General features: G+C 40.9%; 1 protein-coding gene and 1 long non-coding RNA gene across 3 annotated transcripts in view; both read right to left on the bottom strand.

The window, feature by feature from the left end:
* Positions 1 to 8,084, bottom strand: part of LOC128685820 (uncharacterized) — a 36,032-nt gene extending 27,948 nt beyond the window's left edge. The window contains exon 1 of the long non-coding RNA XR_008406558.2: positions 7,951 to 8,084. This is a non-coding gene — a long non-coding RNA (uncharacterized lncRNA). The remainder of the gene's footprint in view (positions 1 to 7,950) is intronic.
* Positions 8,085 to 9,768: 1,684 nt separating this feature from the next.
* The window catches only part of LOC128685817 (ras-related protein Rab-23-like), a 90,582-nt gene continuing 84,145 nt past the window's right edge, over positions 9,769 to 16,205 (bottom strand). Inside the window, exon 6 of one of the 2 annotated variants that reach the window (XM_053772496.2) lies at positions 9,769 to 10,454. In XM_053772496.2, the coding sequence (XP_053628471.1) occupies positions 10,232 to 10,454 (223 nt within the window). In that variant the 3' untranslated portion in view covers positions 9,769 to 10,231. The remainder of the gene's footprint in view (positions 10,455 to 16,205) is intronic. The other variant, XM_053772495.2, reaches the window with a different exon arrangement.

Genomic DNA, 16,205 nt, shown 5'->3' with positions numbered 1-16,205 from the left:
AACTTTCACCATCATTCACTCCATCACTGTCTTGCCAGAAGGGTGCTTTACACTACAGTTTTTAAACTGCAACATTAACACCCCTCCTTCAGAGTGCAGGCACTGTATTTCCCATCTCCAGGACTCGAGTCCGGCCTGCCGGTTTCCCTGAATCCCTTCATAAATGTTACTTTGCTCACACTCCAACAGCACGTCAAGTATTAAAAACCATTTGTCTCCATTCACTCCTATCAAACACGCTCATGCATGCCCGCTGGAAGTCCAAGCCCCTCGCACACAAAACCTCCTTTACCCCCTCCCTCCAACCTTTCCTAGGCCGACCCCTACCCCGCCTTCCTTCCACTACAGACTGATACACTCTTGAAGTCATTCTGTTTCGCTCCATTCTCTCTACATGTCTGAACCACCTCAACAACCCTTCCTCAGCCCTCTGGACAACAGTTTTGGCAATCCCACACCTCCTCCTAACTTCCAAACTACGAATTCTCTGCATTATATTCACACCACACATTGCCCTCAGACATGACATCTCCACTGCCTCCAGCCTTCTCCTTGCTGCAACATTCATCACCCATGCTTCACACCCATATAAGAGCATTGGTAAAACTATACTCTCATACATTCCCCTCTTTGCTTCCAAGGACAAAGTTCTTTGTCTCCATAGACTCCTAAGTGCACCGCTCACCCTTTTCCCCTCATCAATTCTATGATTCACCTCATCTTTCATAGACCCATCCGCTGACACGTCCACTCCCAGATATCTGAATACATTCACCTCCTCCATACTCTCTCCCTCCAATCTGATATCCAATCTTTCATCACCTAATCTTTTTGTTATCCTCATAACCTTACTCTTTCCTGTATTCACTTTTAATTTTCTTCTTTTACATACCCTACCAAATTCATCCACCAGCCTCTGCAACTTCTCTTCAGAATCTCCCAAGAGCACAGTGTCATCAGCAAAGAGCAACTGTGACAACTCCCACTTTATGTGTGATTCTTTATCTTTTAACTCCACGCCTCTTGCCAAGACCCTCGCATTTACTTCTCTTACAACCCCATCTATAAATATATTGAACAACCACGGTGACATCACACATCCTTGTCTAAGGCCTACTTTTACTGGGAAATAATCTCCCTCTTTCCTACATACTCTAACTTGAGACTCACTATACTCATAAAAACTCTTCACTGCTTTCAGTAACCTACCTCCTACACCATACACCTGCAACATCTGCCACATTGCCCCCCCCTATCCACCCTGTCATACGTTTTTTCCAAATCCATAAATGCCACAAAAACCTCTTTAGCCTTATCTAAATACTGTTCACTTATATGTTTCACTGTAAACACCTGGTCCACACACCCCTTACCTTTCCTAAAGCCTCCTTGTTCATCTGCTATCCTATTACATACACAAATAACCCGCACATAAAAGACAGAAGCTTACGACGACGTTTCGGTCCGACTTGGACCGAAACGTCGTCGTAAGCTTCTGTCTTTTATGTGCGGGTTATTTGTGTATCGTTCCAGTCACGGTATTGTGCCTTTTTGTTATTTATTTGCTATCCTATTCTCCGCCTTACTCTTAATTCTTTCAATAATAACTCTGCCATACACTTTACCAGGTATACTCAACAGACTTATCCCCCTATAATTTTTGCACTCTCTTTTGTCCCCTTTGCCTTTATACAAAGGAACTATGCATGCTCTCTGCCAATCCCTAGGTACCTTACCCTCTTCCATACATTTATTAAATAATAGCACCAACCACTCCAAAACTATATCCCCACCTGCTTTTAACATTTCTATCTTAATCCCATCAATTCCAGCTGCCTTACCCCCTTTCATTTTACCTACTGCCTCACAAACTTTCCCCACACTCACAACTGGCTCTTCCTCACTCCTACAAGATGTTATTCCTCCTTGCCCTATACGCGAAATCACAGCTTCCCTATCTTCATCAACATTTAACAATGCCTCAAAATATGCCCTCCATCTTCCCAATACCTCTAACTCTCCATTTAATAACTCTCCTTTCCTATTTTTAACTGACAAATCCATTTGTTCTCTAGGTTTCCTTAACTTGTTAATCTCACTCCAAAACTTTTTCTTATTTTCAACATAATTTGTTGATAACATCTCACCCACTCTCTCATTTGCTCTTTTTTTACATTGCTTCACCACTCTCTTAACCTCTCTCTTTTTCTCCATATACTCTTCCCTCCTTGCATCACTTCTACTTCGTAAAAACTTCTCATATGCTAACTTTTTCTCCCTTACTACTCTCTTTACATCATCATTCCACCAATCGCTCCTCTTCCCTCCCGCACCCACTTTCCTGTAACTACAAACTTCTGCTGAACACTCTAACACTACATTTTTAAACCTACCCCATACATCTTCGACCCCATTGCCTATGCTCTCATTAGCCCATCTATCCTCCAATAGCTGTTTATATCTTACCCTAACTGCCTCCTCATTTAGTTTATAAACCTTCAACTCTCTCTTACCTGATGCTTCTATTCTCCTTGTATCCCATCTACCTTTTACTCTCAGTGTAGCTACAACTAAAAAGTGATCTGATATATCTGTGGCCCCTCTATAAACATGTACATCCTGAAGTCTACTCAACAGTCTTTTATCTACCAATACATAATCCAACAAACTACTGTCATTTCGCCCTACATCATATCTTGTATACTTATTTATCCTCTTTTTCTTAAAATATGTATTACCTATAACTAAACCCCTTTCTATACAAAGTTCAATCAAAGGGCTCCCATTATCATTTACACCTGGCACCCCAAACTTACCAAATATGCGATGGAAGAACAGAAGGTAGGTTATTTATAGCTAAGAGAAAAAAGGGTAGTGCTAAGACACAACCTCATGGGACTCCCTCAGCTTGAACAAAGTCTGAGGAAAGTGAGGTGCCAACAGACACGAAAATGTCTGTCAGATAAGAAAGCAGCAAGGAAGGTTGGTAGATTACCACAGAGGCCTAAGGAGTGGGCTTAGGCTAAAATATTATACCTTCAAGTGGTGTCGTATGCTTATCCGAGATCAAAAAAGGTTGCTAGGATGGAGTGTGTTAGCAAAGGCATTTCGCACATACGTATCTATGTGGAGCAAGGGGTCCAAAGTAGAGTGACCTTTGTGAAAGCCATATTGGCAAGGGAAAAGACTACTGTGAGTTCAAGAACCATATCAGATGTCTATTCACCAATCGTTCCATCACCTTGCAGACTACACTGGTCAGGGCAATGGGACAACAGTGAGGTATCAAGCCTCAAGGTGCCTGGTTTGTGAAACGGTAGTACAATGGCAGATTTCCATTGTTGAGGGAGAACCCCTCGTGCCCAAATAAGATTGAAAAGACGCAAAAGGACTGTAAGGGCTGCAGAATGCAGATGTAGCATACTGATATGAATGTCATCAGGTCCAGCTGCTGATGTGAAAGGTACATTATACGGCTCCACTCCATCGGAGGAGAAATCAAAGGGCAATTGCTCCTTGGTAGATTTAGATGCAGGAAATGAGGGACAAAGGTGAAGCCCTTGGGGGAGACAGACAAAATAGTTCCCGATTTCCGTGGCAGCTTCAAGAGGTTCCACAATACTAACACCAGCAACCTGCAAAACGGGAGCTGGGTCCAGAGTGTACTTGCCACACAACTTCCGTACCTTCTTCAAAACCGCACACACAGGGGAAGATGAAGTAATGGTAGACACGTAGTCTTGCCAACAAGTGCTTTTAGGGTCGCTCATAATGCGGTGAGCAACTGCCCTTGCCTGCTCAAAATCCAAAAGATGATCTGAGGTCTGATTATATCAATAACAGCCCCACAGAGCATGTTTCAAATGCACTCATGGGCACACACGAGACCACCAAAGCACGCATGTCTGAGAATGCCTGCCTGAAGTTTGAGGAAAGAACATGATGCTGCAGTCAAAACTAAGGTCGAAAACTGGTGCACCAGTTCATCAGCAGAGGACAAAAGAGGGACCCCACAAAAGGTGGTAAGGTGAGAGTACACGTATAAGTCACAATTCGCTCGTGCAAATTGCCAACGAGGGCTACGAGGTGCTCAGGAATACGTAGTAGAAGAACAATAGGAAAGAGATCACTGTCATGTAAATCCGGGAGAAAAGACCAAGCATAAGCAAGTGCAATTGACGAGGAACAGATCAACGCAAGAAAGAGACCAAGTGCGAGAGTCAAGATGAGTAGGAGCACCCGTATTTAACCCCTTGACTGTCGCAACCCCTAATCCTGAGGTGTCTCCTGGTGTCGCAAAGTTTAAAAAAAAAAAAAAAATTTTCTTACGAAATGATAGAGAATCTTTTCCCAATTGTAATAATACAAAAAAAAAAAGAAAACGAAATTTGATGGAAAACTGACGGAATTACGCTCTCGTGAAGTTAATGACCTCGGCGATATTTACAAATCGGCGATTTCGCCCGCTTTGAGCCCTATTTTCGGCTAATTCCATTGTTCCAGTCGACCAAACTCATAGCTATTTCTTTAGAACTCTGTTTTTTCTATCGATTGAGTACAAGAAACTGCCCACTTACCGATTTCAACTACCCAATAACGTGATCAGAAATTTGCAATTTGGCCAATTTCATGAAAACTAAAAAATATGACAATTTCAAAATAAGGTCCAGAATGAGCAATGCAGACATTCCTGGCTCTAAAATAACATTTTCCTTGTTCATCAGGCACGTCTCCAGGCCCCTCTGATATTACTTTTGCTTTCTATTTTTAATTTTTATTCAAACAAAAAATAGAAGATTTACTGTTATGCAGACTACTGCAATAATGTAATAATTGTATAAATCATGTCAACCTATTCATGACTGCATATTAGAATGGCTAGTTGGACATTTATGGACAATGACATCATTTGTTTACTTTTGAACATCGGCAAAAATCAAGCATTTCCCCTACTTTGAGCTCCATTTCCAGGTCCTTTTTATAGTAAAACCAATCAAAATCACCTCTTTTTCTATAATATGTTTTCCATTCTATCAAATGAGACCAAGAAAACGATAATACAACCATAAATATTATACGAAAATAAACCACAAAGTCGGCATTTTAATCAAAAAAAAAAAACGGTCGGAGTTTTTTTTTTCTCATTATGCACTGCGTGCTCCAGGATTTTTTTTATATGGTGCACACTGACCACACAGACCCATTCTCTCACATGTGGGCCTACCAGCTTTCTCCTGCTTGATTTGAAGCCGCTAGAATTTATGAGTATATATATGTCAAACACGGTACCTCGTAAGACGTATACTGTATATGCGACCGAAACAGTCAAAGGGTTAAAACATGAAGAGAATGAGAAACGAGAAGTCTCCAATTGATCACCACGAGAATCACAGTGGGACCCTTCCCACAGATGATTGTGAGCTTTAAAATCACCTAACAAGATGGGCAGCAGTAGAGATCAAAAATACAATATCCGAGATACAGAATGCACTGGATGGGGAACGATAGAGCTCAAACTGTACACCATCTGTGTAAATAAATACGAGCTGCAGTGTAATGCAGCAGAGAGTGAACAAAAGCTTTCTGATATGGTATACCAACTTGCACAAGAAGTGAGCTTTCATTAAATGATTCATCAGGGAAGGGATCAGAAGAATGTAACAGCACATAGCCTAAAATGGGACAAATAACAGATGAACAAATTTTGGGTTCTTATAACCTAACACATACTGGGGAAAGCTAGGAGAGCAACACTTGGAGCTCTCCCTGATTACCCGAGGCCACAAATATTCCATTGTAAATAAGATATTATTTACAGAGATAGGTATGCCAACAATAAGAAGTGATAAAATCTATGGGCTATTAGGGTCAGTGAAGTCAATGTGTGGGGATATGGTAAGCATGTAAGCAAGGAGGAATTTGAATGCTGTGAAGAAAAAGATTGTTGCGAGGGTCATGAAAAGTAAGGGGTAGAAGGAGGCACATCGGTGTCCATCGAGGGTTTCGTCTCCACAGTATAGTTGGAGATAGCGTTAAGTGTCTCAGCAGATAAGGAAGATGCCGATACATGTACCATGATTTCAGACAGGTGAAGTACAGCAAGTAGAGGCTGGGGAGACTGGAGAGTACCAAGAGGTCTGAGAGGGGTGGGGAGTATGAACCTGGAACGATGTGCTGGCGGGGGTAGAAGAATCCTGCAGTGGAACAGGAGGTTGGAAGGTAACTAGGGAAGAAGACTCGGAGGGGAACAGAAGAGAGGACTACACGAGGGGGGGGGTGAACCTCCACCTTCGTGTGAGAGTTAGAAAGAAGGTGAACCTCCACCTTCGTGTGAGAGTTAGAAAGGGGGTGAGAACTAGGCACCGAGGTAGTCGACAGATTCAACTTCACAGGTGATAGGTGTGAAGGTGTAGGCTTGTGAGGTCTCAGAGACTGAGAAACTAGTGAGTGAGATGAAGAAGCAGGGAGGGGTAAGGAGGTAGGAGTTTCAGAGAGTAAAACTGCAAAAGAATTGGAAATGGGGGTGACCCTGGAAGACATGGTAGCAGAGGAGCTGGTAGGTGGGAGGACCATCAAGGTTGGAGGTCTCCGACTCGCGGGCAGGACGTATGTATCCACTCTGAGAATAGGAAGGTCCTGAAGGGCTAATTGCTCTAAAATATCATTGCTGCAAGACAGAAAAATCTCTCTGTATAATGGTACGTGGTAAAATCACCATACCACTGCAAGAATTGAGAGTAGTGTGCTTATGAACTATGATTGGAATGTTATCTATGGAAGTTATATGGGAAAGATCATGAGCTCGTTCTGAATCATGCATGCTCTCTGCCAATCCCTCGGTACCTTACCCTCTTCCATACATTTATTAAATAATAGCACCAACCACTCCAAAACTATATCCCCACCTGCCTTTAACATTTCTATCTTTATCCTATCAATCCCAGCTGTTTTACCCACTTTCATTCTACTCACTGCTCCACACATCTCCCCCACACTCACAACTGGTTCTTCCTCACTCCTATAAAATGTTATTCCTCTTTGCCCTATTCATCAACATTTAACAATTCCTCAAAATATTCTCTCCAGCTTCCCGATATCTCTAACTCTCCATTTAATAACTCTCCTCTCCTATTTTCAACTATCAAATCCATTCCTTCCCTATGCTTTCTCAACTTATTAGTCTCACTCCAAAACTTTTATTTTCAACAAAATTTGTTGATAACATCTCACCCACCCTCTCATTTGCTCTCTTTTTACATTGCTTCACCAATGGAAATAAGTCACTCTGTCTGACTTTTTTGGGTTATCCTAGGTTCTCTACACATATGCTGCTATGTATGATAATTCTTTGTAACTGTATTTGTGTATACCTAAATAAACTTACTTACTTACTCTCTTAACCTCTCTCTCTCCATATACTCCTCCCTCCTTGCATCACTTCTTGAATGTGGCCTTGTTAGATTACAGCTAACTTTAATGAGGCCTTCCAACATAGGAAGGTTCTCCACCCTTGACCTAGCCCAACATCTGATGCACCAAAGATATACCCATTTTATGATCCTCACTACTGAATCCATACGATCTCCCACATCCTATTTGCTACAGTATAGCATATTTCTATCCTGAGTACAACTTTGTTTACTTCAAGAGAAAGGGGTGCCTTAATGCTGGTGAAGAGCTCTTGATCTGAGGAATTGGAGGTAATCCTCCTTTTTGGATCAAACCTCACTGATGCTTATTGCTCAAGCACCGTTTCGACATTACTAATAATTTAAATTTTTTTCTCCCTATATGGGACCAGTACTTTACTCACTGCCTCCTCTCCTTTGTCCCAGAATGTAAACATGAATTTATTCACACCAAATTATTCTACATTATCTCCTATAATGCCTTATTCTCCAAATCCTTTTTTAATCCATTCCAATCCCTTCTCCCTCTTTCCATACTCACTCTCTCCAACATTCTTGGTGGTGTAAACATCTTCTGAATGATTGATGATGGCCAAGTACTGGTCCACCAGATAGTTGAACACTTGGTCTACATTGAGATCCTCTTTCACCGAGGTCTGAGAGGGGTGGGGAGTATGAACCTGGAACGATGTGCTGGCGGGGGTAGAAGAATCCTGCAGTGGAACAGGAGGTTGGAAGGTAACTAGGGAAGAAGACTCGGAGGGGAACAGAAGAGAGGACTACACGAGGGGGGGGGGGGGTGAACCTCCACCTTCGTGTGAGAGTTAGAAAGAAGGTGAACCTCCACCTTCGTGTGAGAGTTAGAAAGGGGGTGAGAACTAGGCACCGAGGTAGTCGACAGATTCAACTTCACAGGTGATAGGTGTGAAGGTGTAGGCTTGTGAGGTCTCAGAGACTGAGAAACTAGTGAGTGAGATGAAGAAGCAGGGAGGGGTAAGGAGGTAGGAGTTTCAGAGAGTAAAACTGCAAAAGAATTGGAAATGGGGGTGACCCTGGAAGACATGGTAGCAGAGGAGCTGGTAGGTGGGAGGACCATCAAGGTTGGAGGTCTCCGAGCTACTTGAGAATAAGGAACACGTGGAAGATTTCCCTGACGGCAGAGCTGAGAGACAGCCACAGAGTAAATAAGGCCTTCACTCTCCTTAAGATAATGGATTTCTCATTCATTACTATAGACTTGACAATGCCATGAAAAAGAAGGATGAGATTCATTGCAATTGAGACAAGAGGGAGGAAGACTGCAAGATGTATCGGCATGATCTGTGGCACTGCAGACCAGGCACTCTGCCGCAAATCTGCAGTATTAAGCGGGGTGTCTGAAGTACCAGCAATTACAACACTGTTGGGAAGTAGGGACTACTTTACAGACTCTAGGCGATGGCCTGCAATATAAACGGAGGATGGGAGTTCATGGCAGTCGAAGGTTAAGCAGGCGATGTTACTGGGAGAGCACCTCTGCCCGCGAGCGGGCAGGACGTATGTATCCACTCTGAGAATAGGAAGGTCCTGAAGGGCTAATTGCTCTAAAATATCATTGCTGCAAGACAGAAAAATCTCTCTGTATAATAGTACGTGGTAAAATCACCATACCACTGCAAGAATTGAGAGTAGTGTGCTTATGAACTATGATTGGAATGTTATCTATGGAAGTTATATGGGAAAGATCATGAGCTCGTTCTGAATCATGCATGCTCTCTGCCAATCCCTCGGTACCTTACCCTCTTCCATACATTTATTAAATAATAGCACCAACCACTCCAAAACTATATCCCCACCTGCCTTTAACATTTCTATCTTTATCCTATCAATCCCAGCTGTTTTACCCACTTTCATTCTACTCACTGCTCCACACATCTCCCCCACACTCACAACTGGTTCTTCCTCACTCCTATAAAATGTTATTCCTCTTTGCCCTATTCATCAACATTTAACAATTCCTCAAAATATTCTCTCCAGCTTCCCGATATCTCTAACTCTCCATTTAATAACTCTCCTCTCCTATTTTCAACTATCAAATCCATTCCTTCCCTATGCTTTCTCAACTTATTAGTCTCACTCCAAAACTTTTATTTTCAACAAAATTTGTTGATAACATCTCACCCACCCTCTCATTTGCTCTCTTTTTACATTGCTTCACCAATGGAAATAAGTCACTCTGTCTTGACTTTTTTGGGTTATCCTAGGTTCTCTACACATATGCTGCTATGTATGATAATTCTTTGTAACTGTATTTGTGTATACCTAAATAAACTTACTTACTTACTCTCTTAACCTCTCTCTCTCCATATACTCCTCCCTCCTTGCATCACTTCTTGAATGTGGCCTTGTTAGATTACAGCTAACTTTAATGAGGCCTTCCAACATAGGAAGGTTCTCCACCCTTGACCTAGCCCAACATCTGATGCACCAAAGATATACCCATTTTATGATCCTCACTACTGAATCCATACGATCTCCCACATCCTATTTGCTACAGTATAGCATATTTCTATCCTGAGTACAACTTTGTTTACTTCAAGAGAAAGGGGTGCCTTAATGCTGGTGAAGAGCTCTTGATCTGAGGAATTGGAGGTAATCCTCCTTTTTGGATCAAACCTCACTGATGCTTATTGCTCAAGCACCGTTTCGACATTACTAATAATTTAAATTTTTTTCTCCCTATATGGGACCAGTACTTTACTCACTGCCTCCTCTCCTTTGTCCCAGAATGTAAACATGAATTTATTCACACCAAATTATTCTACATTATCTCCTATAATGCCTTATTCTCCAAATCCTTTTTTAATCCATTCCAATCCCTTCTCCCTCTTTCCATACTCACTCTCTCCAACATTCTTGGTGGTGTAAACATCTTCTGAATGATTGATGATGGCCAAGTACTGGTCCACCAGATAGTTGAACACTTGGTCTACATTGAGATCCTCTTTCACCGATGTTCTGTATAGACGTACACGCAGTTCCCGTGCCAGAGATTCAACCTCATCCCTGCAAGGTCAACATACATTAAATAAAGTCAGGACTAAGTAAAAAATCTTTACAGTGAAACCACTTTCAAATGCATTGCACAAAAAATTGGGGGTTCATCATGGCACCTTGCCCAAGTACAAGTCCATCTAACCTTCTGCTTTAACTATCTCCCAGCAAATGACATTTCCTTATAAAATTAAATACAAACCAGGATCTACAGGGTGCTTTTCAAGATAAGTTATGGTCTATTTGTCAACACACACCTGCACTATGTAGCTATTTTATTTTAAACAAGTTACAATGTGTAAATAATAGCTATAGTACCTACCATGCATTTCCCTGTCATATGCCATCACACAGGATGGGTTTCATGTATACATAAAATCTGTCTACTTAAGCTGGCAGACTTCAATAGGATAATGAGGATACTGTCCAGCATTTCACAATGGTACAGTAGCTAAAGCATTATTATTTTATTCATAATAATGCACCAACCTAGCTTTAAAAGGTTCATCTCAGCAGGCTGGAGTCACCTGTGTGGCCATCACACTCTTGTGACTTTTCTGAAATTGCCAACTTAACCCTTTGACTGTTTCAGGCCCCTCTCTGAAACTGTCATTCTATGTCGCCAAATATTCGAAAAAAACAAAAATTATTTTTTCTTATGAAAATGTTAGGAATATTTTTGTGAGCGTTTTAAGCCTAATAAAAAAATTTTGCCATCAGTACTTACCGAGATATAGAGCCGCAAAGTTTGCAGAAAGTGACGTGTGTATGGCAACAGCGGCGACTGCCGCCCACCCGGTATTCTTTTATTTACTCTAATTCAAAGGTTTCTTGCATTTTTCAATATTTTTCTGTTCCAGGTAACTTATGTGGCCTGTGAGACCAATGTAAGGTGCATTGTTCAAATATATACTCATTGTTTACAACACAATAACAGAACAAACTTTATCACTATTAGTTTGTGTATACACTTTGTTTACACAAACAAACAATACAAAACAATGTTTATTACTATTGTTCCATAATATATATACATATGTACAGTCACTAAACACATTCCTAGAACTGCTGCAATTACGACGCACTGTGCCACACATGTCTGTCAAGTTCGCTCGCAAGAAATCACTGAGTAAGGGGCTTGTGTACCAGTTATCAGTAAATAACATATGCCCCTTACCAAGATATGGTTCCATCATTGTTCGAACCACATCACCAGAGATACCCAATAACTTCATGGTATCTCTCAAAGTATTACTGCCAGTGTACACAATGATATCCAAAACTAGACCACTTCTGCAATCACACAGTACAAATAGCTTTATACCAAAGCGTTTCCTCTTGCTTGGTATATATTGCTTGAATGAGAGTCTTTCTTTGAATAAAATCAAGGACTCATCAATAACAAGCTTCCTGAAGGGATAAAAATACATGCAGCACTTTTGTTTCAGGTACATAAACACATTTCTGATCTTATATAACCTGTCGCTTCTGTCAGGCCTGGTTTTGTCTGAAAAGTGTAACATACGTAACAGTATCAGGAAACGATTGACACCTATAATGTCACTAAAACCTGGAGTTGAAATCAGGCATTCTGTTGCCCAGTATGTGGTGACAGTGTGCTTATACACATGTGGCATAAGCATTATTGTGGCAAAAAACAGGTACATCTCTGCCACAGTTGTCTCCTTCCACTTGTGTAGCCATGATTTTGGTGAGAGAATTGTATTTGCCATGGTGTAATCACAGTATGTGTTTGTTTCCCTGACAATGATGTCCATCAGGGGTTCATCGAAGAATAACTCAAAGCAGTCCAGTTCACTGGCATTGTTCCCAAGTGGACAAGATGGCTTTATTCCACTTTGTGTTTCATCAAAGTCATGGGGACTGGGAACAAACTCGTCACCGTCCTGCCAATCCCAGATGCGGTCTGCTGGTGGGGTCTGGATATTGTACCGTGGTTGTGGTTGTGCAGGTTGTGGTTGTGCAGGTTGTGGTGGTGCAGGTTGTGGGAGTGTGGGGTAGGGTGAGGCTGGTTGTTGTGCAGAGTCAGCAGCGTGGCCCGCTGATGGTGCCACATGGGCCGTGCCATCCTCACTATCACCACCACTGCCTGCTCCATCACTCACATCATTCATACCCATCGTTACAATATCGTCATCTTCACTATCGGGTCGTGGTGTAGGGCCACGGGATGTGCTCCCAGAGTTTCTCCTTCCCCTTGGAACAACATATGAAACACTACCAGACCGCATGCTACGTCGTACATACTGCCGCTTCACTGGGGAATATTCACTCTCACTGTCACTAGAACTGCTTTCAATGACCTTGAAATCACTATCACTATCACTGCTAACATCTGGGTGTTGTACACGACCAAATAGTTTCCTCTTTCGTCCTGGTACAGGCGAACGTGAACGTGAACAAGCCGGCCCAGCACCAGAGGTGGAAGGTTGTGGGTCATCTGGGTTTTCATCACTAATTACGTTATCCTGGGCACTTTTTCCGGTAACACTCGCTTCAAAACCCTGGAATTCACTGTCACTGACATTTTCATCGCTGTTAGAGCTATCACTTGGGAACAAAAGACCTCCAATCCGCCGAGGAGTGAGGAACTTCTTACCGAGAGGCATGGTGAAAATGGACTAACAACATGGCGTTCCCACAATGCACCGCTGGGTCCCAGATTTTTTTCACAGGGTGCACACCGACCACTGAGCCCCATTCTCTCTCATGTAGGCCTACCAGGCCTTTCCCACTTGATTTGAAGCCGCTAGAATTTGTGCGTATAAATACAGTACGTCAGAAACATTGGCTCGTAAGACGTATTTATACGTCGGAAACAGTCAAAGGGTTAATTGGTTTTCTAAATGATGCTGGTTATTTTACTTTTTATGATAATATGTGTTGTGTGTTCATGATATTAACGGGGTTTTTATTTGTTAATTTACCTTATATGGTCTTGTGTTTTTAATTTATATACACTGCCGAGTAATCTACCAGGTCGAAGTACTCTTCGTATGTGAAAACTTCCTTCAAGATTACCCATTACATACCATATCACATTGACACTTGGGTTATTCTAGGTCATTTATGTGTAATTTATCATTAGTGTATGCCTATAAATGTATCCTTAGGGGACAGCACCAACTGAAAGGGAAAGGGTGTCATCCCCGAAAAATCCTGTTAGACCCCCAAATAAAAAAAATATATATATATAGAGTGTATGTATATGTATGTGTATGTATGTGTATGTATATATATATATATATATATATATATATATATATATATATATATATATATATATATATATATATATATATATATATATATATATATAAAGCCCCCTTCCTTCTATCTAGATAGCCACCCCTAAGCCCCTAATATACAAATTTTGTCAATGTCCCTGTATATGCTTATCTAATTACTTATCTTTATTACTTTTTTTAAACACACTAGCCATTTACTACCGAGGTAGGGTGACCCAAAAAACAAGAAACACTTTCACCATCACTGTCGTGCCAGAGGCCTGCCAATACTACAGTTAAGGTGCCCCTCCAAACGACAATATACTCGCATCTCCTTTAGAGTGCAGGCACTCTACTTCCCACCTCCAGGGCTCAAGCTCAGCTAACCAGTTTCCCTGAATCCCTTCACAAATGTTAACTTGCTTACACAAATAGCATAAGTCATAAAAGCCACTGCCTCCACTCAAAACCTTTACCCCAGCAGGCACCAGTATACTACCATGCAAGCCAGTTTATTTTTAGTAAACTTCCTACAACTGTTAGCTTACCACAGTGTAAAGTCATAGTGATGCCACAGAGTATAGCTTGTGCAAATACAATAAAAGGAAAGTGATAGGGTTGTAGAGTTGGCAGTGGTTGCCAGATTTCAAAATTACACAAGTCAAATACATACTCCTTTAGTAGACTTACACCCACTGGCCTACCATAGCTTAACCCTTTCAGGGTCAGCAGGCCCTCTTCTAAACTTGTTCTCAGGGTCGGAAATTTTTCGAAAAAAAAAAAAAAAATTCTTATGAAATGATAGAGAATCTTTTCCTGATCATAATGACACCAAAAGTATGAAATTTGATGGAAAACTTATAGAATTATGCTCTCGCAAAGTTAGCGGTCTTGACGATGTTTGTGCATTGGCAATTTCGCCCACTTTGAGCCCTATTTTCAGCCAATTCCTATGTACCAGTTGGCAAGTATCATACCTATTTCACTAGAACTCCATTTTTTCTATCGAATGAGTACAAGAAACCACCCATTTACCGATTTCAACTATCCAATAAAGTGATCAGAAATTAGCAATTTTGCCAATTTCATACAAATTTCAAAAGATGCCAATTTCCAAATACGGTCCAGAATAAACAAGACAGGCGTTCCTGGCACTAAAATAACATTTCCTTTGTTCATTACTTACATTCATAGGCCTCTGTTACATTTCTTTTGCTTTCCAAATTTGAATTTTTATTCTCACAAAAAATAGAAGATTTATGTTATGCAGACTACTGCATTAGTGTAGAAATGGTATAAATAATATCAGTGCACTTGTGAAAGAATATTAGATTCACCAGTTGACGTGTATTGGATGTATGGCATGATTTGTTTACCACTGAACTTTGGCAAAAAATCGAGCATTTCTGTTACTTTGAGCTCAATTTCAAGGTGCTTTTCATTGTGAAACCAATCAAAATCATCTCAATTTCTGTAATATGTCTTCCATTCTATAAATTGAGACCAGGAAAACTAGAATACAACCATAAATAGCATACAAAAATACACTGCAAAGTTCCAAAAACACGGTCGGAGTTTTTTTTTTCTCATTATGCACTGTGTGCTGCAGGATTTTTTTTATACTGCGCACACTGACCACATAGACCCATTCTTTCATATGTAGGCCTACCAGCTTTCTCTCGCTAGATTTGAAGGCGCTAGAATTTATGCGTACTAGTACAGCACCAACCCCAGCGTGCAAGTCGTACTAGTACGGCACCAACCCTGAAAGGGTTAATAATAACAGTGATACCATTGTGTCCAGTGTGGTGGCGATAGAAAAAAATGAAAAGTGACAAGAAGTATATATATATATATATATATATATATATATATATATATATATATATATATATATATATATATATATATATATACTAACCCCAGATCACCCAGGTTGTAGAAGAGCTGCCAGCAGTCACCAGTTTACTCAACAAACAAGTCAAATACTTTTACCAGTACGTAAACTTTTCACAGCAAAATACTTTTCATTTTTAGTAGACTTTTACACTACCTATCCAGGTCACGTGTGGCAGCGTGCCTCGTTGTGCTCCGTGTTTTCTCGTGTTTTCACGGTCACTCTTACGTGCTAGAACTTGAATTTGTGCCATCAATCTCATACGATATATCCATCTAGCACTTGGAACCAATCTTGGGGAGGAAATAGTATATACCAAGTCAAAAAAGGAGGATTAGTGTGCAATACCTAGCAGAGTTTACTGCCAGAGGGGAATCATAAGCCTAGCGTGCCGTGTGCAAAATAATAATAATAAAACTTTTGTCAGAGGAAAGAAAGTCTCCCTGATAATATTGTGTATACATAGTGTTATAGTGTATACTACAGTGGCACCATAGATAATAAATGCTAAAGTGTCATTTAAAACAGGTGAATTTGTAACTGAGGTGATAAGCCTAAAGAGGCAGGTGCCAGAAGTCGCCAGAAACTTACCACACAGGTCAGCTGTTGTAATAATCT

The sequence above is a fragment of the Cherax quadricarinatus genome, chromosome 23 (assembly GCF_038502225.1).
Source record: "Cherax quadricarinatus isolate ZL_2023a chromosome 23, ASM3850222v1, whole genome shotgun sequence".
NCBI classification, from domain to species: Eukaryota; Metazoa; Arthropoda; class Malacostraca; order Decapoda; family Parastacidae; genus Cherax; species Cherax quadricarinatus.
Note: the sequence above shows the minus strand (reverse complement) of the source record. Positions and strands in the feature narration are given on the sequence as shown.